Source organism: Pagrus major, chromosome 13, assembly GCF_040436345.1.
Source record: "Pagrus major chromosome 13, Pma_NU_1.0".
NCBI lineage: Eukaryota > Metazoa > Chordata > Actinopteri > Spariformes > Sparidae > Pagrus > Pagrus major.
In genome coordinates this window covers 31,887,551-31,910,950 of record NC_133227.1, presented here as the reverse complement: position 1 = coordinate 31,910,950, position 23,400 = coordinate 31,887,551, and the positions used below count along the sequence as shown (strand labels likewise).

The following is a 23,400-nucleotide window of genomic DNA, read 5'->3' as shown; positions in this document are numbered from 1 at the left end:
GGGTCGGAACATAGGTCAGTTGAGACGACAGCTCTTTCTTTGGTTATATGAGGACCTAGTAGCAACAGCACCCCCCACAGTACTCCCCACAGTGCCCCCACAGTGCCCCCACAGTACTCCCCACAGTACTCCCCACAGTACTCCCCACAGTACTCCCCACAGTGCCCTCACAGTACCCCCCACAGTACTCCCCACAGTACCCCCCACAGTACCCTCACAGTACTCCCCACAGTGCCCTCACAGTACCCCCCACAGTACCCCCCACAGTACTCCCCACAGTACTCCCCACAGTGCCCCCCACAGTACTCCCCACAGTGCCCCCCACAGTACCCTCCACAGTGCCCCCCACAGTACCCTCCACAGTGCCCCCCACAGTACTCCCCACAGTACCCCCCACAGTACTCCCCACAGTGCCCCCACAGTACTCCCCACAGTGCCCGCACAGTGCCCTCACAGTACCCCCCACAGTACTCCCCACAGTACCCCCCACAGTACTCCCTACAGTGCCCTCAACAGTACTCCCCAGTGCCCCCACAGTACCCTCACAGTACTCCCCACAGTACCCTCACAGTACCCCCCACAGTACCCTCACAGTACCCCCCACAGTACCCTCACAGTACTCCCCACAGTGCCCCCACAGTACTCCCCATAGTACCCCCCACAGTGCCCTCAACAGTACTCCCCAGTGCCCCCACAGTACCCTCACAGTACTCCCCACAGTACCCTCACAGTACCCCCCACAGTACTCCCCAGTGCCCCCACAGTACCCTCACAGTACTCCCCACAGTGCCCCCACAGTACTCCCCACAGTGCCCTCACAGTACTCCCCACAGATTAGTATTTTATTACTTTGTATGAGTAGAGTACTTTACAGATGAGGGGGTAGTATTTGTACACATAGTAGTATTTTATTACCTTGTATGAGTAGAGTACTTTACAGGTATGGGGGTAGTATTTGTACACATAGTAGTATTTTATTACTTTGTATGAGTAGAGTACTTTACAGGTATGGGGGTAGTATTTGTACACATAGTAGTATTTTATTACCTTGTATGAGTAGAGTACTTTACAGGTGAGGGGGTAGTTCTTTAAGGTGCTGGAGGGACTTGAGCTGCTGTCATCTAAAACTTCGCTGCTGTCCTCCGTCTCCTCCTCGTCCTCGTGCTCCAGATCAGCTGTTCCCTGCAGACAGACCGCACATCAAATACAAACGTCATTAAGATTCTGAGGGCAGATATATAATCAATAAATGATGCTGTAGTGGGTCTTACAGAGAGTGAAGGATCATGGGTACTCAGGTTGTTCCAGCGTTCGTTCTCCAGCTCCTCCATCACCTGGTTCATGGCGCTCTTCAGCCATGTTTCCACGGCAACACCAGCCTGCCTCAACAGGTCCAGACGGGCCTCAGCTTTCACTTTAACTGTCTGATCAATAAACAAACACGATCACACACTAATCAATAAATGTAGACAGGAGCATTGATCCGTAGAGGAGTTCTGGAGGATCTGATGTCACAGTCAAACTTCTACAAGCTTCTGAAGAATGAAACTGATATTTATTATTTTATCATTTTAATATTTTATTCTTGTATAATTTCAATATTGTATTATTTTAACTGCAGCTGACACATTAAGGCTCTTTCACACTGTAGCTCAGTTAAATAGTTTTCTGTCTGTTTGTTGTTCACACTGACTCATACGTTTCAGTTCTGATGAACTTTGTTGTTTAATGATGTTAATCTGGAGCCGACTACAATCTGAACTGAGACCAGCTGAGAGGACAATGCAATCAATGATTTTATGACATTAGATATGAATTAAAAATATAAACTATATTAAAATCATAGGACTTCTGTCATTGATCAGTTGGTTTAACATTAACAACAACAAATGTGCGACACCAGAGTCCAACTGAAGCAGGCGAGACCGTCCACCAGACAAACTGAAGCAAACAACTGTGAAAGATTACAAGAGCTGTAACTAACAAATACTCTCATTATTGATTAATCTGTCTCTAACTTTTCTGATTGATTACGTGTCAGGTTGGTCATTTTGTCCAAACACTCAAAATATTTGTTTTCATTTATCAAAGAGAAAACAGCAGAAAAACTCAGTTGATGCAAATATTCTGTGTTTTTCTTTGATAAATGACTGAAATGATAACATGATTATCACAATTGTTGATCAATTTTCTGTCAATCAATAAACTAGTCAATTAATTGATTAACTGTTTCAGTATTAAAATCAGAACTTTTTAAACAGAATTTTGTAGTTGTGGAACAGAGTTTAAATCATGATGTGAAGTGATAACAGCTCTCTTAATTATACCCTGTATTGATTATCAATATTGACCTGCAGTATGAATCTGTCATTTCACCTTTTTAACCAGCAGGTGGAGCACTGAAGCCATAATTAATAACACACACACACACACAGTTACCTCTGCCCGCCGCAGACTTTGCCTGGCGACCTCCATCTTGGTCTCCAGCTCACTGTTCTGTTCTGATGATTCTTGTGTTCCATAATCCTCCAAGGCCTGAAAACAACAAACAAACATCAACAACAACAAACAACAGAAAACAAACAAACACCAAACACATCCAACACATAAACAAGATCTGATGTAACCTGTGGATCAATACAGACACTGACTGATCATGGCTGATTGATCTTTACTGGACACAGTGACTCACTTGCTCACTTGTTTAAACCATTTGATCGTGGTGCAGGTGTACAGGTGTACCAGTGTACAGTTGTACAGGTGTACCAGTGTACGGTGGTACAGGTGTATAGGTGTATCAGTGTACGGGTGTACCAGTGTACAGTTGTCCAGGTGTGCAGGTGTAAGGGTGTACAGGTGTATAGCTGTACAGGTGCGCAGGTGTAACCCTAACCCTAACCCAGTGTACAGGTGTATAGGTGTACAGGTGTATGATGATGATGAGTTTTTTTCCCTGTGTTGTCATATTTTCCTTAACGTGTCTGATGATGTTGTTTTTAAGTTTTCTTCAGTATTAAAGTAATCCATTACATCCATGGCTACACTGAAACAGAAGCAGTCTGACTGAATATATAAATATATAACAGCTGTTGACACCTGCTTCAAACCCTATGATGATTACTTGTAACTAAAGTTCCTGAAGTAATCTGCAGAGCCTCATGCATCAGAAATCAGAAATCTCTGGAAAGGTCTCTTTAATCCTTTACTCTGATTACTGAGACAGGGTAACTGTATTCTGATTACTTCAGCGTGTGTAAACACACTTGAATGTGTAAAACTGGTGAGTTACAGTTACTCTCAACACAAACAAATCAAATGTATCTGTATCATCATCATCATCATCATCATCATCATCATCATCAGCAGCAGCAGCAGCAGCTCCAGCTGGTTCTCACCCTCTGTGTGTGGATGATGTTCTTGTACTCTCGGGCCACTCGACTCGCCCATTTCCTCGCCTCTTTATCCAAACTATGTTCCTCCGCTGCTCCACTCTCTGTCTGCAGCTGCATCACCTGACGACACACACACAGGTGAGACAGGTGAGACAAATGAGACCGGAGAGAAAAATGAGACAAATGAGTCAGGTGAGACAGGAGAGACAAGTGAGAGAGGTGAGACAAGAGAGACACATGAGACAGTAGAGACAGGTGAGACAGGAGAGACAGGAAAGACAAATGAGACAGGTGAGACAGGAGAGACAAGTGAGAGAGGTGAGACAAGAGAGACAGGAAAGACAAATGAGACAGGTGAGACAGGAGAGACAGGAAAGACAAATGAGACAGGAGAGACAAGTGAGAGAGGTGAGACAAGAGAGACACATGAGACAGTAGAGACAGGAGAGACAGGAAAGACAAATGAGACAGTAGAGACAGGAGAGACAGGAAAGACAAATGAGACAGTAGAGACAGGTGAGACAAGAGAGACAGGAAAGACAAATGAGACAGTAGAGACAGGTGAGACAAGAGAGACAGGAAAGACAAATGAGACAGGTGAGACAGGAGAGACAGGAAAGACAAATGAGACAGGTGAGACAGGAGAGACAAGTGAGACAGGAGAGACAAGTGAGACAGGAGAGACAAGTGAGAGAGGTGAGACAAGAGAGACACATGAGACAGTAGAGACAGGAGAGACAGGAAAGACAAATGAGACAGGTGAGACAAGAGATACAAGTCAGACACTTGAAACTAGAGTTTCCACATGACAGCAGCAGTGTGTGTGTGTGTGTGTGTGTGTGTGTGTGGTGGTGGTGGTGGTGGGGGTCGGGGAGTCAGTCGACTCACAATGCGTCCTTTTCACAGCTGGACCATTCACAGAGCCCAGCCCACCTCCGGCCCCTCCCTCCAGTTCAGCTCCACTCCTCACCGGATCCCTCCGAGTGTGTGTGTGTGTGTGTGTGTGTGTGTGTGTGTGTGTGTGTTTTCTTTAGGAACAGGCTGCTGCTTGTTTGACGTCCAATGAAAACAGCAGCAGCGTTTCAGTTTGAACAAACTGTCCGGTGTTGGTCCAGAGGAGGGCCGACAGAGTGGAGGCTCACAGAGACGAGTGTGTGACATCACACTCATACAGAGTTGTCTCTACACCACTGAGTTATATTAAAGGTTGATACTAACTGATCTTTATACATGTTTTATAAATGAGCAGTGTGAGTGTTCAGTTCACACTTCAGATCAGGTGTGCAGGCTGTTATAGGTTCATTTAATAATCATTCTACAACACAGGCTTTTTATAAAGTAGAGTGTTGAGGATGAGTTCATGATGAGTCCTCATACTTCACTAAGATTCATCCTGATGTCTGGAGTGCAGTCATGGTGTACAGAGTGAACAGCAGGGGGCGGAGCTCACAGCTCTGGGAGGCTCTGGTGTTGAGCACTAAGGTAGAGGAGGTGTGACAGCCAATCAGACCTGTCTGGGCTCTGCTTGAGAGGAAGTCCAGTATCCAGATGAGTGTTTAGTTTCCAGTCAGCTTCATGGTGAGATTGTGTTGAATGCTGAGGTGAAGTCAACAAACAGCATCCTGATGCAGCTGTTCTTATACTCCAGCTGTGTGCAGACTGAGTGGAGGGCAGTGGATACGACATCCTCTGTGGTTCTGTTGGCTCTGAAAGCATACTGGTGAGGGTCCAGGCTAGCAGAGATGTTGTCTATATGTGCTGGAGAACCAGTTTCTTGAAGCACTTCATCAGGATTAGAGCCACAGGGCAGTAGGTGTTACACAGCAGCAGACTTGGTGATAATATAATAATCTGCCGGGCTACACAGGTGAGGCCATGTCATTCAGGTTCAGGTGAGAAATTTGATGAAATACAATCCAGGAAGTCCAGTTTTAGCAACAGATTCCTGACCAGCAAACAGCCGTTTGTTATGTTATGACTGTGTTATCACAGCGCATCATGTTAAATTAAGAAGTGAGTCATGTTCAGGTGTTTACTGCAGCACCTTGTCAGATGACGCTGCTCTGTGATTACCTGGTGAATGTTTCCTGGAGCTCAGTGTGACTTTTATCTGAGCCGACCACAGTCAGACTGTAATAAAGTGTTAACGACTCAATCAGACTCTGTGTTCAGGTCAAAGTCATCTCAGTACTTTGAGTCATACAATGCTGTTTATTCCACCTGAACTGATTTTACAGTCTGAACTAAAACTGTCATCTGATCCTGACACATTTTACCACTGAATCAAAGAAACTTTTATTTTCATTATCCAATAACAGTCTGCTCCTGATTCTACAGGTTTGTTTGGTGAATAAAATTACATTTTACAAACACAAATGATTGTTTCTGAATTATTTTGTATCGAAGACTAAAAAATAAACTGATTTATTTAGATTTTTTACTTTCTGACAGTATCTGTATTAAATTTAAGTAGAATGCGAGTTAAATTAAGTTTTGACCGAAGATCAATAAAACGGATCAGAAGAATCTCTTTTCTCACATTTTAACCTCCGTTTGTGATTTTCACAGTTCTACTCAAACCTTCACGGCCTCATTCACTAGCTCTTACATCATCATATTTACACAACCAGTCAAAGGTTTGGACACACCTTCTCATTCAATGGTTTAATATTAATATTGAAGACATAAAAACTATGAAGGAACGCATATGGAATTACGTAGTAAACAATAAAGTGCAAACCAGAATATGTTTTATATTTTAGATTTAGCAAGTAGCCACCTTTTGCTTTGATGACAGCTTTATACACTCTTTTTTTTTGGCCTTTGTATGGCTTTATCGATAGGACAGCTTCAGAGATGACAGGAAAGAGGATGGGGGGGGGCATGTGGCTGCAGAATGCGGTGGTAGCCATGCTGGTTCAGTGTGCCTTGAATTTTGAATAATCATCATAAGTCCCCCCACACCATCACACCTCCTCCTCCATGCTTCACGGTGGGAACCACACATGCAGAAACCATCCGCTCACCTTTTCTGCGTCCCACAAAGACACGGCGGGTGGAACCAAAAATCTCAAATTTGGACTCATCAGACCAAAGTACAGATTTCCACTGTTCTGATGTCCATTCCTGGTGTTTCTTGGTCCAAACACCTCTTCTTCTTCTTGTTCCTTCTCAGTAGTGGCTTCTGTGCAGCAATTCGACCATGAAGGCCTGATTCACACAGTCTCCTCTGAACAGTTGATGTTGAGATGTGTCTGCTACTTGAACTCTGTGAAGCATTTCTGTGGGCTCTAATCTGAGTCTGGTAACTCTAATGAACTTATCCTCTGCAGCAGAGGTAACTCTTGGTCTTCCTGTCCTGGGGTGGTCCTCATGAGAGCCAGTTTCATCATGTGTTTGATGGTTTTTGCGACTGCACTTGAGGATACATTCAAAGACTGACCTTCATGTCTTAAAGTAATGATGGACTGTTGTTTCTCTGTACTTAGCTGAGTGGTTCTTGCCATATTATGGATCGGAACAGTAGTCGAATAGGGTTATTCACTGTAATGAACTGTGTACCAACCCTAGCTCTGCACAACACAACTGATGGTCTCAAACACATTAAGAAAGCAAGAAATTCCACAAATTGACTCTTGACAAGACACAGCTGTTAATTAAAACCATCCAGGTGACAACCTCATCTGATTGAGAGAATGTCAGGAGTGTGCAAAGCTGTCGTCAAAGCAGAAGGTGGCTACTTTGAAGAATATAAAATATAAATCATATTCTGTTGAACCCTTTTTTGTTTACTACCTAATTCCATGTGTTCCTTCATAGTTTGGATGTCTTCAGTATTGATCTACAATGTAGAAAATGATAAAAGAAAGAAAAAAACATTGAATGAGAAGGTGTGTCCAAACTTTTGACTGGTACTGTTCATTACATCAATGTTTACAGAGGACATGACGTCACAAAGGTGAGTTCAGCAACACGAGAGCAGAAATGAGTGTTTGAACATTATGGCAGCTGGTTTAGATCATTTCAGTGAAAATGTTCCATACAATGTTTTTATACCATTTAATACTTTTCCCCTCTAATGTAAAATGATTCTGAATGAAACAGAAACCAACAGAGTGATTTAGCTTATATTTGATTAATGATTTATGTACAGTACATTCCTACAGCTCTCATGTTTCTGTGAGCAATGAGTGCAACACAAACTACTTTGTCACAAAAACATTCCTGAAGGTTTGGTTCAGTAATTAATTTATTATAGGTCTTCTGAAAATGACCAAATCTGCTGGATCACAAATATACACACAACAAACTGAATACAAAAAACAATTCTGGTGATTATAGAAAGTTGTGTGAATCAAATGTTCTTTGTAGCATCTTAACTTCTTCTGAGTGTTTCTGATTGATCACAGCTGATCATTTTAATAACCTGTATAAGGTTAATAATAAGGACCTGTTTGATACAGCCATTACACTCAGACACAAACACTACAATGGGAAAGTCTAAGGAGCTCAGTATTGATCTGAAAGAGCACATTATTGATGAGCTGAGAGGCTACCGTGTTAGAAAGAAGCTCTTGATTCAGATGAGGCACCTTAAAACTTGACTGAAGTTTGCTGCTGATCACATGGACGAAGAAAAAACCTTCTGGAGGAAACTCTGTGGTCACATGAAACAAAAAAATTAGTTGTTTGGCCACAATGAGCAGCAACATGTTTGGAGGAGAGCAGGTGAGGCCTTTAACCCCAAGAACACCAGACCTACTGACCAACATGGTGCTGGTAGTGTTCTGCTGTGGGGCGGTTCTGCTGCCAGTGGATCTGCTGCTCTACAGAAAGTAAATGAAACAATGAAGAAGGAGGATTATCTCCAAATTCTTCAGGAAAACCTAAAATCCTCAGCAGAAGATTGGCTCTTGGGTGCAGTTGGGTGTTCAACAGACAATGATCGAAACACACATCAGAAGTGGTAAAGGAACGGATCAATCAAGCCAGAACTGAGGTTTTGAACAGACTTCTTAAAGTCCTGACTTGAACCCCATCGAGAACATGTGGACTGTGCTGAAGACACAAGTCTGTGCCAGGAAGACAACAAATTTAGTCCATTCTGTCAAGAGGAGCGTTAAAGATTCATCGAGAGGACCAGAAGCTTGTGGATGGAGATCAGAAGCACCTGACTGAGGTGAAAATGGCCGAGAGACATTCAACCAAATATTATAATCACTGTATGTATATTTATGATCCAGCAGATTTGGGCATTTTCAGAAGACCTATAATAAATTAATTACTGAACCAAACCTTCAGAAATGTTTTTGTGACAAAGTAGTTTGTGTTGCACTCATTGATCAAAGAAACATGAGAGCTGTAGGAATCAACTGAAGACACCATGATGAACATGTTCTTTATGAGTGGATGGAAACTTCTGACCGTGACCATACGTGTGTGTGTGTGTGTGTGTGTGTGTGTGTGCGTGTGTGTGTATGTGTGTATGTATGTATGTGTGTGTGTATGTATGTATGTGTGTTAAACACGCTGATCAACCAAAGACATACTGGCTTCAGAGGGATCCTGCCACCATGAGACTCCTTATAAACTCTATCCGCAGAATGGAGAAAATTACCTTTACACTGCGGCTTCATAAGGAGAAAGGAGATGAATGCTGGGAAAAATGGGATTACCACAAACACAAAGACTCTTAATATCTATTCCCATATGTCAGAATGTATCTGTATGTGTTGTGTACAGTACCTGTGTCCATTATTCTTTATTATTTGCTTTACTTTTTAATGATTACACTGTGATGCCCTTGCCCTCATTTGTTCTATGTCTAAAAAAAAAGTATAGAAAAAAAGACAACATTTATTGATTTACCGTATCTGATTCGATGGGCTGAAACATGAAGTCTGGAGCTTGTTGAAACATGAAGTTCTTCTTTACAAACAGCTGCTGGTGAAACTCCTGCAGGACCTGTGCGCGCGCACACGCACGCACACACACACACACACACACACACACACACGTGTTTAAAGGAAAACATTAACTATATATTTTAACAGAATATAAATAATTATAGCTCAGTTACTGTTGTTACAGGCTGTTTTCCAGGAGGAAGTTCAAGTCTCGGTCGGGAGGGCTGGGGTTACTGTCACTATCACTGTAATTTTTAGTAGAAGTGTGACAAAGAGTCAGTCGGTCAGACACCATCAGACCGACACACTCCTGTCCCATCTGTAGGCTTTTCCAGTCACACAGACGGCGTCTCGCCTCTGTTGCAGCTCTGTTACTACGTCCACTGGAGGATCAGAGGCAGAACTAAACTTTCCCCGTCATTCACCTCTGAAACTGTCACACAGACCGCGAGGCGGAATATTGGTGCAAGATTGTGCCTTGAAAAGTCAGTGTGAATGGTGCTCGCGTCACAGCGCTGTGCTACAACCAGGACAAACTGACTAACCCTAACCCTAATACTTACCTGTAAGTTTCACATACACCTGTACAGTCTAAAGTAATCTATTACAACTGTCCTGATGTCTTTAATTTTCTGTTGACACTGTTAATTAAATCATATTAGAACCAGGACCTGAGCCAAGACCTGGACCTGGTTTGAAGACTTACCCCTTGGGAGCTGTTCAGCAGGTGGTTGAAGGTGTTGTGGACGGTCTGGTAAGAGTCCAGCTCAGTCTGACACAGTGACACCAGGTAATCTTTTACCTGTTCGTAGATTCTGCCGTCTAACACCTGCAGACACACACACACACACACACACACACATCTTTAGGTTTACAGTTCGTGTTTATCACCATCCACCTACACTCGGAGTGTGTGTCCTCACCTTGATGCAGTCCATCAGGTCGGTGTTGTAGTAGCGTTGCTGGTGAGCGTTAGCCGCCTGTAGCGTCAGAAGGTAATCGTTTCTGGCGTGTGTGGCTTTAGAGTTACACTCACTCCTCTTGGCTTTCAGCTGCACGGTACAAGATAACACTGATAATACAGATATACCATAATACACCAGCACACATATAAATGTATAGATATAGAGATGTTGTACCTTTACGTTTGCCCTCTGAAGACTGGATCTGGACTGGAAGAGACTTAACTTGGACCTGAACAGAAAACCAGAGAGTCCGACATGTTTCATAGTTCTCACTAGGGCTGAACGATTTATCGTTTTCTGATCGAAATTGCGATTTCAGACAACGTGATCATGTGATCGCCAAAGCTGCGGTTTTTGCAGCGCTCTTGACTGACCCAGGATCTGTTGTGTCAACTATTTTACACATACATGCCGTCTCCCTACCATCCTGCCAAGCTCACCAATCAGAAGCGGCATGCTACTCGTGGACAGGTCACGCTAACCAATCAGTATTAACCTGCTCCTTAACATGTTCTGAAATGGCTTCAGCTGGACCAGAAGCGGAGTTAGGGGATTTAATCCCCAAGAAAAACAGCACGTCGGCCATTTGGGAGTATTTCGGGTTTGAGGCTGCAGACGTGCACCAGAAACAGGTACTGTGCAAAACCTGTCGCGCTAAAGTTGCAACATCCAGCGGAAACACAACCAATTTATACCAGCACTTGAAAAATCACCACAGGCATTTGCATGACGAGTCCGAAAAAGTCCGGTGAAAATGATACTCAGGCCCACTGTAGCAAACAGACTACAATTACAGCATCTTTTGCCGGTGTAACTCCGTATATAAATATCTAATATATAATATCCGTTGATAAATACATTTGGAAGCAATTTTTAACTTTAGTTTTCATCCTTGCATTAGAGTAATAACATTTAATGTTTTAATGGTACTGTACATTGTGAATATTGCACTGAAGCTTGATTTGAAGGAAATCGTGACTCAAATCGAAATCGCAATATCTGCCAGAAAAATCTGAATTACAATCACAATTAAATAGAATCACAATTAGATCTTTTCCTAAAATCGTTCAGCCCTAGTTCTTATGCTGCATTCCAGTTACATGGGAGACCACTCGCCCGAGTTGCGAAGTGGGAAATCTCGCAGCTGTCTCGCGACATTTCAGCGAGGCACGCCCCCTTTTGGTCGGAATATCCACTGTCCGACTCGGTGCTCCTGCGAGTACACCGAGTTGAGCGAGGATAGACAAATGACTCGTCAAACAAAGATGGCTGCGCCCGTAATTGATGTATTTTCTTTGTATTTGTACCAAGTTGGTCATTTTAATGTCGATTTTAAATGCTCTTACACATTTGATTACATTGCTGCTTTAATCCGGTCACCAATTTATGCATTGCACGGTCTTGCTGTGCGTGCAATACAATGTAAAGTTTTGTTTTCGAGCTGGTTTGCTAAAAAGGCTAATGTAGCTAACAATAACAATAACAATGACTAGCCTGCTACTACCCTGATGGCGTCCATGTTCTTCCGACTCATCGTGTAGCGAGACAAACGGGAACGCTATTTGTGCTACAAGCCAGGAAATGACGTCACGTTCTCGCGTAAGAGCAACTCGGGCAAGTGGTCTCCCATGTAACTGGAATGCAGCATTACTGTTTCTACTTTTGAGCAGCATGTGGCTCATTTTCATGTTCTGATCCTGATCAGGTCATCACAGTGTGAACACATTTTTGGACCTGAGGCTCTTTGTTTTTAAATCATGTTAAACATTTCATATTATTCATCTGTCATGACTTTTAATATGTTAACAGCCAGGTTCTGGTTCATATATCAGAGGCAAGTTCTGGTTCATATATCAGAGGCAGGTTCTGGTTCATATATCAAAGGCAGGTTCTGGTTCATATATCAGAGACAGGTTCTGGTTCATATATCAGAGGCAGGCTATGGTCCATATATCAGAGGAAGGTTCTGCTTCATATATCAGAGACAGGTTCTGGTTCTTACTTGGCGTCCAACTCAGCCTTCTCTCTGACAGCCTGAGCCATGGTCTCGGCCTCCTGGTACTTCTTCCTGCTCTTGGTCAGCTCCTTCACTGAGTCCTGCAGCTCAGCCTGAACCACCGTCAGCTGATCAATACACTAATGAGCCACACAAAGAAATAATGAAGAACGTTAGATTTAGGAGAATCATCACTCCTGCAGTGGACCGCCTGGAAAATAGGTGAGCATGAACAAAAGCAACACTGAAGGCTACAGGAATCAGAGCGCAGCGCATCTTTAACACTATGGCTCAGTCCCGGCTGCACTATGGCTCAGTCCTGGTTCAGTCCGAGCTGCACTACAGCTCAGTCCTGGCTCAGTCCGGACTGCACTACGGCTCAGTCCTGGCTGCTCTATGGTTCAGTCCTAGCTGCACTACTGCTCAGTCCTGGCTGCTCTATGGTTTAGTCCGGGCTGCACTACGGTTCAGTCCCGGCTGCGCTACATTTCAGTCCCGGCTGCACTACGGCTCAGTCCTGGGTCAGTCCGGGCTGCACTGCGGCTCAGTTCTGGCTGCTCTACGGTTCAGTCCTGGCTGCTCTATGGTTCAGTCCCGGCTGCACTATGGCTCAGTCCCGGCTGCACTACGGTCAGTCCCGGCTGCACTATGGTTCAGTCCCGGCTGCACTATGGCTCAGTCCCGGCTGCACTATGGCTCAGTCCCGGCTGCACTACGGTCAGTCCCGGCTGCACTATGGTTCAGTCCCGGCTGCACTATGGCTCAGTCCCGGCTGCACTATGGCTCAGTCCCGGCTGCGCTACTGTTTCTAATCAGTCTCAACAGGTTTGTGTCTCCAGAGTTTCCTTAGATTCAAGCTCAACTTTAATGAGACAAATAAAGTGATGAGGAGTAAATGATGAAGAGTAAATGATGAAGAGTAAATGATGAGGAGTAAATGATGAAGAGTAAATGATGAAGAGTAAATGATGGAGAGTAAATGATGGAGAGTAAATGATGGAGAGTAAATGATGAAGAGTAAATGATGAAGAGTAAATGATGGAGAGTAAATGATGAGGAGTAAATGATGAGGAGTAAATGATGAAGAGTAAATGATGAGGAGTAAATGATGGAGAGTAAATGATGAGGAGTAAATGATGAAGAGTAAATGATGAGGAGTAAATGATGAAGAGTAAATGATGAAGAGTAAATGATGAAGAGTAAATGATGAAGAGTAAATGATGGAGAGTAAATGATGAAGAGTAAATGATGAAGAGTAAATGATGAGGAGTAAATTATGAAGAGTAAATGATGGAGAGTAAGTGATGAGGAGTAAATGATGAGGAGTAAATGATGAAGAGTAAATGATGGAGAGTAAATGATGAAGAGTAAATGATGAGGAGTAAATGATGAAGAGTAAATGATGAGGAGTAAATTATGAAGAGTAAATGATGGAGAGTAAGTGATGAGGAGTAAATGATGAGGAGTAAATGATGAAGAGTAAATGATGAAGAGTAAATGATGGAGAGTAAATGATGAGGAGTAAATGATGAGGAGTAAATGATGAAGAGTAAATGATGAAGAGTAAATGATGGAGAGTAAATGATGAGGAGTAAATGATGAAGAGTAAATGATGAAGAGTAAATGATGGAGAGTAAATGATGAGGAGTAAATGATGAAGAGTAAATGATGGAGAGTAAATGATGAGGAGTAAATGATGAGGAGTAAATGATGAAGAGTAAATGATGGAGAGTAAATGATGAAGAGTAAATGATGGAGAGTAAATGATGAAGAGTAAATGATGAGGAGTAAATGATGAAGAGTAAATGATGAGGAGTAAATTATGAAGAGTAAATGATGGAGAGTAAGTGATGAGGAGTAAATGATGAGGAGTAAATGATGAAGAGTAAATGATGAAGAGTAAATGATGGAGAGTAAATGATGAGGAGTAAATGATGAGGAGTAAATGATGAAGAGTAAATGATGAAGAGTAAATGATGGAGAGTAAATGATGAGGAGTAAATGATGAAGAGTAAATGATGAAGAGTAAATGATGGAGAGTAAATGATGAGGAGTAAATGATGAAGAGTAAATGATGGAGAGTAAATGATGAGGAGTAAATGATGAGGAGTAAATGATGAAGAGTAAATGATGGAGAGTAAATGATGAAGAGTAAATGATGGAGAGTAAATGATGGAGAGTAAATGATGAGGAGTAAATGATGAAGAGTAAATGATGAGGAGTAAATGATGGAGAGTAAATGATGAGGAGTAAATGATGAGGAGTAAATGATGGAGAGTAAATGATGAAGAGTAAATGATGGAGAGTAAATGATGAGGAGTAAATGATGAGGAGTAAATGATGAAGAGTAAATGATGGAGAGTAAATGATGGAGAGTAAATGATGGAGAGTAAATGATGAGGAGTAAATGTGTTCACATCTTCAGATTTCAAAAATCAACCTAATAATAAAATCAATAAAGAAAAAAATTGACATATCATTGATCTGTTTTATATAATATTGATCTGTTTTATATAATATTGATCTGTTTTATATAATATTGATCTGTGTTATACATCATTGATCTGTGTTATACAATATTGATCTGTGTTATACATCATTGATCTGTGTTATATATCATTGATCTGTGTTATATAATATTGATCTGTTATATAATATTGATCTGTGTTATATATCATTGATCTGTGTTATATAATATTGATCTGTGTTATATAATATTGATCCGTTTTATACAATATTGATCTGTGTTATATATTATTGATCTGTTTTACATAATATTGATCTGTGTTATACATCATTGATCTGTGTTATATATCATTGATCTGGGTTATATATCATTGATCTGTTTTATATAATATTGATCTGTGATATCATTGATCTGTGTTATATAATATTGATCTGTGTTATACATCATTGATCTGTGTTATATAATATTGATCTTATATAATATTGATCTGTGTTATATATCATTGATCTGTTTTATATAATATTGATCTGTGATATCATTGAGCTGTGTTATATAATATTGATCTGTGTTATATATCATTGATCTGTGTTAAATAATATTGATCTTATATAATATTGATCTGTGTTAAATAATATTGATCTTATATAATATTGATCTGTGTTATATAATATTGATCTGTTATATAATATTGATCTGTGTTATATATCATTGATCTGTGTTATATAATATTGATCTGTTATATAATATTGATCTGTGTTATATAATATTGATCTGTTTTATACAATATTGATCTGTGTTATATATTATTGATCTGTTTTATATAATATTGATCTGTGTTATACATCATTGATCTGTGTTATACATCATTGATCTGTGTTATATATCATTGATCTGGGTTATATATCATTGATCTGTTTTATATAATATTGATCTGTGATATCATTGATCTGTGTTATATAATATTGATCTGTGTTATACATCATTGATCTGTGTTATATAATATTGATCTGTGTTATATAATATTGATCTTATATAATATTGATCTGTGTTATACATCATTGATCTGTGTTATATATCATTGATCTGTGTTATATATCATTGATCTGTGTTAAATAATATTGATCTTATATAATATTGATCTGTGTTAAATAATATTGATCTTATATAATATTGATCTGTGTTATATATCATTGATCTGTTTTATATAATATTGATCTGTGTTATACATCATTGATCTGTGTTATACATCATTGATCTGTGTTATATAATACTGATCTGTGTTATATAATATTGATCTGTTTTATATAATATTGATCTGTTTTATATAATATTGATCTGTGTTATATATCATTGATCTGTGTTATATAATATCGATCTGTTTTATATAATATTGATCTGTGTTATATAATATTGACCTGTGTTATATAATATTGACCTGTGTTATATATCATTGATCTGTTATATAATATTGATCTGTGTTATATAATATTGATCTGTTTTATATAATATTGATCTGTGTTATATAATATTGACCTGTGTTATATATCTTTGATCTGTTATATAATATTGATCTGTGTTATATAATATTGATCTGTGTTATACATCATTGATCTGTGTTATACATCATTGATCTGGGTTATATATCATTGATCTGGGTTATATAATATTGATCTGTTTTATATAATATTGATCTGTGATATCATTGATCTGTGTTATATAATATTGATCTGTGTTATACATCATTGATCTGTGTTATATAATATTGATCTGTGTTATATAATATTGATCTTATATAATATTGATCTGTGTTATATATCATTGATCTGTTTTATATAATATTGATCTGTTTTATATAATATTGATCTGTGATATCATTGAGCTGTGTTATATAATATTGATCTGTGTTATATATCATTGATCTGTGTTAAATAATATTGATCTTATATAATATTGATCTGTGTTAAATAATATTGATCTTATATAATATTGATCTGTGTTATATATCATTGATCTGTGTTATATATCATTGATCTGTTTTATATAATATTGATCTGTTTTATATAATATTGATCTGTGTTATACATCATTGATCTGTGTTATACATCATTGATCTGTGTTATATAATACTGATCTGTGTTATATAATATTGATCTGTTTTATATAATATTGATCTGTTTTATATAATATTGATCTGTGTTATATATCATTGATCTGTGTTATATAATATCGATCTGTTTTATATAATATTGATCTGTGTTATATAATATTGACCTGTGTTATATAATATTGACCTGTGTTATATATCATTGATCTGTTATATAATATTGATCTGTGTTATATAATATTGATCTGTTTTATATAATATTGATCTGTGTTATATAATATTGACCTGTGTTATATATCTTTGATCTGTTATATAATATTGATCTGTGTTATATAATATTGATCTGCGTTATATAATATTGATCTGTGTTATATAATATTGATCTGTTTTATATAATATTGATCTGTGTTATATAATATCAATCTGTAATTACCTTCCTGAGCTGCTGCTCCTTCTGCAGTCGGACCATCTTGGCTGGATCAGCAACCTGGACTTTGTAGTTGTCACAGGCACTGATTCTGGACTGAGTGACCTGAACTGTCCCCTCCAGATAGGCCCTCCATACACAGTACATGTTCCTAAACATCGACATAAACACACATACAGGTTTTTATCTGTAATTTAGTTTTTTGTGACCAAATTGTCAGTATGAAGCACCACAATTGATCAAAATCGATGGATCTGCATCAGGCCTCTGTGTGTGTTTACATCAGGAGGGAGATCAGGTGCATCAAAACAAACGCTTCTGATTTAAACTGCATCAACACATGATGACACATACAGGGAGAAATCAATACAACGAGTAGAGTAGTTACAACATGTCATCATTTTATCCATTAAGTAATTATTCATAACGTAAAACATAAAACCATAGAGGACACACCTGATGAACAACACATTTTAATGTTACCTGTGATCATTCAGGTGTTACCTGTGATCATCCAGGTGTGTGTTACCTGTGATCACCCAGGTGTGTGTTACCTGTGATCTTCTTGTTCTTCTGTCTGACTGTCCCTCTCCCTCTTGAGATACTGATTGGCCAACTTCTGGAGGGCCTGAAGAGACAGAAGCAGAGATGACCTTTCACTTTTCACACCAACAAACACTTTCTGTGGTTGTCATCTTCACTCATGCTCAGAAGATTGTACCCCACACTTTAGTCTACACTGATTTAAAGCCGACACTCTTTTAAAGTCCACACTAGTTTAAGGTCCACACTCATTTTAAAGTCCACACTCGTCCACAGTAATTTAAAGGACTTTCTGGTTCCAGTCAGTGTTCAGTGTGATTCAGCTCTGCATGGACTCGTTCACCTGTCTGCCTCAGTTTAGACGTCGGCTCATTTGCTGTTTTTTCTGCTGACGTCGGCTCATTTTTAGAAGAAAAATGTGATTTATTTCGACCACATCCAGCCATGGAGATATATTAGGTTTGTCCACCTCAGCCAACTGAGAGGTGAACGTTTGAGGAACTAAAATAGCAGCACAGAGTAAACATAGGATCTGGGGTTTCAGAGAAATGTTCTGCTGCTGAACCAGAAAAAAAAAAATGTAATATTTTTACCATTGCGGAGATTTAGCTGATTTACGATTCTGTTGTCAATAAGTATTCAAAAGACTCATACAGGCTACAGCTAACTGAGCTCTGTCTGAACCAGGCTCTTCATCTGTCCACCTGAGGACGAGCTCTGTCTGAACCAGGCTCTTCATCTGTCCACCTGAGGACGAGCTCTGTCTGAACCAGGCTCTTCATCTGTCCACCTGAGAGGACGAGCTCTGTCTGAACCAGGCTCTTCATCTGTCCACCTGAGAGGATGAGCTCTGTCTGAACCAGGCTCTTCATCTGTCCACCTGAGAGGACGAGCTCTGTCTGAACCAGGCTCTTCATCTGTCCACCTGAGAGGATGAGCTCTGTCTGAACCAGGCTCTTCATCTGTCCACCTGAGAGGACGAGCTCTGTCTGAACCAGGCTCTTCATCTATCCACCTGAGAGGACGAGCTCTGTCTGAACCAGGCCTCGGCCCTAAATTCGCTGGTCTCAGTGATTTTGGTGCCAGAGCTTCAAACTACAAATACGTCTTTCAGACAGAGAGAATCACTAACTGAGCCTACAGACACGCCTGAATGATGGGAACAAGAGAGGAGGAGGAGGAGGGACGTTAGAGGAAGAGCCTCACAGAGGAGGACATTTTATCATCCTGTGTGATTTGAATAGTAATCAGCTGATGGCTGAAGCAGCTGCAGGTGGAAGAGAAGAAGAAAAAGACGCGTAAAGAGAAAAAGGGAGTGAAACTAAAGAGGACGAAGAGTTCAGAGACGCTCTGACCCAGTTTGATTCAAACAGAGCAGCCGCTGTCTAACTGATCACATAACACCCAGCACACACACACACACACACACACACACACACTCTGTCTCTCTCACACACACACACACACACACACACACACACACTCTGTCTCTCTCACACACACACACACACACACACACACACACACACACACACACACACACACACACACACACACACACACACACACACACACACACACACACACACACACACACACGAAATATTCAGTGTACGGCTTTCATTATTGACTAAACTCGCAACTGATTTTAATCGTTACTTCAATAAAATGTAACAACAATCACACAAATGTCAACACAAATGAGTTCAGTGAGGTACTAGTACTTCACTGAAGTACAAGTACTGGTCCTTCTTCTGAGACAGTATTATAAATGTTTTATTGGAGGTGACTGGACCCAGTTATTTAAATAAATAATGTACAAACTGGAGTCACAAACACATCGTTTCCTCTTTTAGCTCATCTGACTGCACAACAACTGCTGAACAGTATACATACAGCTGTTTTCATTTTATATATATATATGTATATATAAAATATATATATATATATATATATATATATATATATATATATATATATATATATATATATATATATATATATATACATATATATATATATCCATGAATATATAAACTGTAAATAATCAGTCCTTCCAGAAAAATGCAGAGTTTTTTTGTGATTGTTGCGGGCAAAAATCCTTGATTATGCGGCACGTTTTCTTAAAAAATGCGATGGAATATGCGGGATATTTATGCAATTTTATGCGATGAAATTGCGGGGATTTGCAAAAATTGCGGGAACTTGCAAAAACTGCAGTTTGATGAGTAAGAAAAAAAAAGTTATTCCCCCAACACTCTGTTACTAGGCTCACTAGGCTACTACCTTAATGTAAAGAGTCATTTCTAATGACTTCCTATGATAAGCAAGCATACTACATCACAGAAAGTGCTGGGAATCATTAAGTTCTCAGCTTTCCGATGACGTCACTTCATAACGTTCCCAAGGCAACAGGAGGAAAATGGCTGCTCTTGTGTGAAGTAAGCGCAACATTTTAAAACTTTCTGCGAAGATATATGTGACTTTTTTGCAACGAAAAAATGCAGCCCCCGCATAAATGTGCAGACTTTGGCTGATTATGCGTTGAATTATGCGATCGCATAAATGCGTTTTTCTGGAGGGACTGATATAATATAATGTATATAAACTGTCCCAGCTCAGTTAAATCAGGTTTATTTCTCAGCAAGTTTAGCTTCATAAAGAAGTTTGAAGGTCCAATTTGAAAGGGAATTGATTATCGATTATCATTTATAGCTCTATATATGATTATATTCTCTACATTATAGAGTATATTTCTTACGTGTAGCTCTGTATATGATTTTATCGCCTACGTGCTATATTGATTCACAGTTTTGTCCATGTTCTTCACTGTCAACTGATGTTTTCAGCTCGATGTGTCAGTTGTGTTTCAAAGTGATGAAATATATCAGATGCGACTCTGATCACATTTATCAATCATCAGTCCTGGTTCAGTTTCTTTGGTTCTTTAAAGGCAATAACCTCTGTTTTCTCAAGACCAGATGTTCAAACAGACACATCTGGTTGGATAACCACTTTTCACAGTGATGGTGGACATTCCACACAGACCTGCAGAACCTGAAGGCAGCGAGGGATCCACAGACACACGACTAAAGTCTGCAGGATCCACAGACACACGACTAAAGTCTGCAGGATCCACAGACACACGACTGAAGTCTGCAGGATCCATAGACACACGACTGAAGTCTGCAGGATCCACAGACACACGACTGAAGTCTGCAGGATCCACAGACGCATGACTGAAGTCTGCAGGATCCACAGACAGACGACTGAAGTCTGCAGGATCCACAGACAGACGACTGAAGTCTGCAGGATCCACAGACAGACGACTGAAGTCTGCAGGATCCACAGACACACGACTGAAGTCTGCAGGATCCACAGACACACGACTGAAGTCTGCAGGATCCACAGACAGACGACTGAAGTCTGCAGGATCCACAGAAAGACGACTGAAGTCTGCAGGATCCACAGACACACGACTGAAGTCTGCAGGATCCACAGACACACGACTGAAGTCTGCAGGATCCACAGACACACGACTGAAGTCTGCAGGATCCACAGACACACGACTGAAGTCTGCAGGATCCACAGACACACGACTGAAGTCTGCAGGATCCACAGACACACGACTGAAGTCTGCAGGATCCACAGACACACGACTGAAGTCTGCAGGATCCACAGAAAGACGACTGAAGTCTGCAGGATCCACAGACACATGACTGAAGTCTGCAGGATCCACAGAAAGACGACTGAAGTCTGCAGGATCCATAGACAGCTGAGCCACAGAGGCAGTGATTCAGACATGAAGCTGAAACATCGGAGCGAGGAGAAAACGAGCCACAGATCACCACAGAGTTGTCTGACCAAGTGAAAACAAAGAGCTTTCACATGCCCCATGGGGTCTTTGAAGGACACTACAGCATAAACCAACTGTATCTATAGCAACGTTAATGACGAAGCAGGTCAGTGATGATGTCAGCGAGCATCAGATGTACTCACCTGAGCGTAGTCTCTCTCTACAGCTGCTCTCTTCTGACTAAAAGTCCTGAAGACAAGAACAACAGTCAATCAACAAACACCACCAATACATCAATGAGACAATAAATAACATATCAAAACATATACAGACGACTGTAATACAGCCATTTAAAAAACTAGATGACATGAACAACACAATAACTGTTATATATATGTATATATATATGTATATACATATATATATATATATATATATATATATATACATATATATACATACACACACACACACACACACACACACATATATATACTATATAGTATATACAGTACTGTGCAAAAGTTTTAGGCAGGTGTGAAAAAATGCTGTTAGCTAAGAATGCTTTCAAAAATATAAATAATATTTTTTATTTTTATCAATTTACAAAATGCAAAGTAGGCAAACAAAAGAAAAATCTAAATCAAATCAATATTTGGTGTTACTACCTTCAAACCAGCATCAATTCTTATAGGTACACTTGCACAGTCAGGGATTTTGTAGGATTATAGTCAGTGTACGATCAACCAGTTATACCAGTTATGTGTGCTCACATGCTAACGTACATAACTTTTGCTGTTGCCATGGTTACCAAATGATTTGCATAAATATATATATATATATATAAATATATATATATATATATATATATATATATATATATATATATATATATATAAATATATATATATATATATATATATATATATATATATATATATATATATATATATATATATATATATATATATATATATATATAGTTTAGATTGATTGTAAGACATTCCTGAGCAGTTCAGCTTTTGAATTGATGCTAAAATCAGATAATCAATAAGTCCCTTGATTGGTCCATTTATTTTCAGACAACAGTGTTTATTTTTTTGTTTCGTCAATCATTCGTCTGAACATTATATTTTCCTCGGCTGACTCCGTCCTGAATATTTCTGATGATTCACTCTGACAGACGTTTAATGTACTCTTGTACTAACCCTAACCCTTTCAGACAGATTTACTGAAGCTCTTTGTTCTCTTATCTTTTCTGCATGTTGATGCACAACGGTGAGTTTAAAGAAGCAAAATGACTTTGACACAAAACATGTCCCGTTAACGTTTTAAACAGCTGACAATGCTTTTTAACAAACACAAATCATAAAATGTGCTGAGTAGTTAAAGTTATATTAATTTATTTAAGTATAAATTATAATCTAAGATAAAAGAGGTCAGAGCTCTTCAGCAGAGTTACCAAACGTGTTGAGACTCGACTCCTAACTGTTTGGTTTATGGCCGGGAGGTTCCCTCTTCTTCTTCTTCTTCTCTTCCTCTGCCCTCACACTCACTTCCTGTCATTTTCTCAAACAGTTTCCAGTTTGCTGAATCATTTCTGGTCTCAGATCAGGCAGCGAGCCCTCAGTACCAGCCACTGATGTTACTGAGCAGTCAAACATCTGGCAACTCTCTGACCTGAACATCAGACCACAGACAGGAAGTGGAAAACACGACACGACCACATATGTGAACATCTGACTCCACTATTAAGACTTTTATACTTTAATCTTTGGATTCCAGCTGCAGATGTCTGTTCTTC

The 23,400-nt window shown here is 39.7% G+C and overlaps 1 protein-coding gene across 1 annotated transcript in view; it reads right to left on the bottom strand.

The window, feature by feature from the left end:
• LOC141007196 (F-BAR and double SH3 domains protein 2-like) overlaps positions 1-23,400 on the bottom strand; it is a 31,637-nt gene that overhangs the window by 4,661 nt on the left and 3,576 nt on the right. Inside the window, exons 3-14 of the mRNA XM_073479547.1 lie at positions 21,800-21,845; positions 17,812-17,885; positions 17,264-17,408; positions 12,266-12,399; positions 10,438-10,492; positions 10,222-10,350; positions 10,005-10,127; positions 9,261-9,356; positions 3,396-3,512; positions 2,440-2,535; positions 1,272-1,424; positions 1,048-1,182 (exon numbers count right to left, since the gene is read on the bottom strand). Of these exons, the coding sequence (XP_073335648.1) occupies positions 1,048-1,182; positions 1,272-1,424; positions 2,440-2,535; positions 3,396-3,512; positions 9,261-9,356; positions 10,005-10,127; positions 10,222-10,350; positions 10,438-10,492; positions 12,266-12,399; positions 17,264-17,408; positions 17,812-17,885; positions 21,800-21,845 (1,303 nt within the window). The remainder of the gene's footprint in view (positions 1-1,047; positions 1,183-1,271; positions 1,425-2,439; positions 2,536-3,395; positions 3,513-9,260; positions 9,357-10,004; positions 10,128-10,221; positions 10,351-10,437; positions 10,493-12,265; positions 12,400-17,263; positions 17,409-17,811; positions 17,886-21,799; positions 21,846-23,400) is intronic.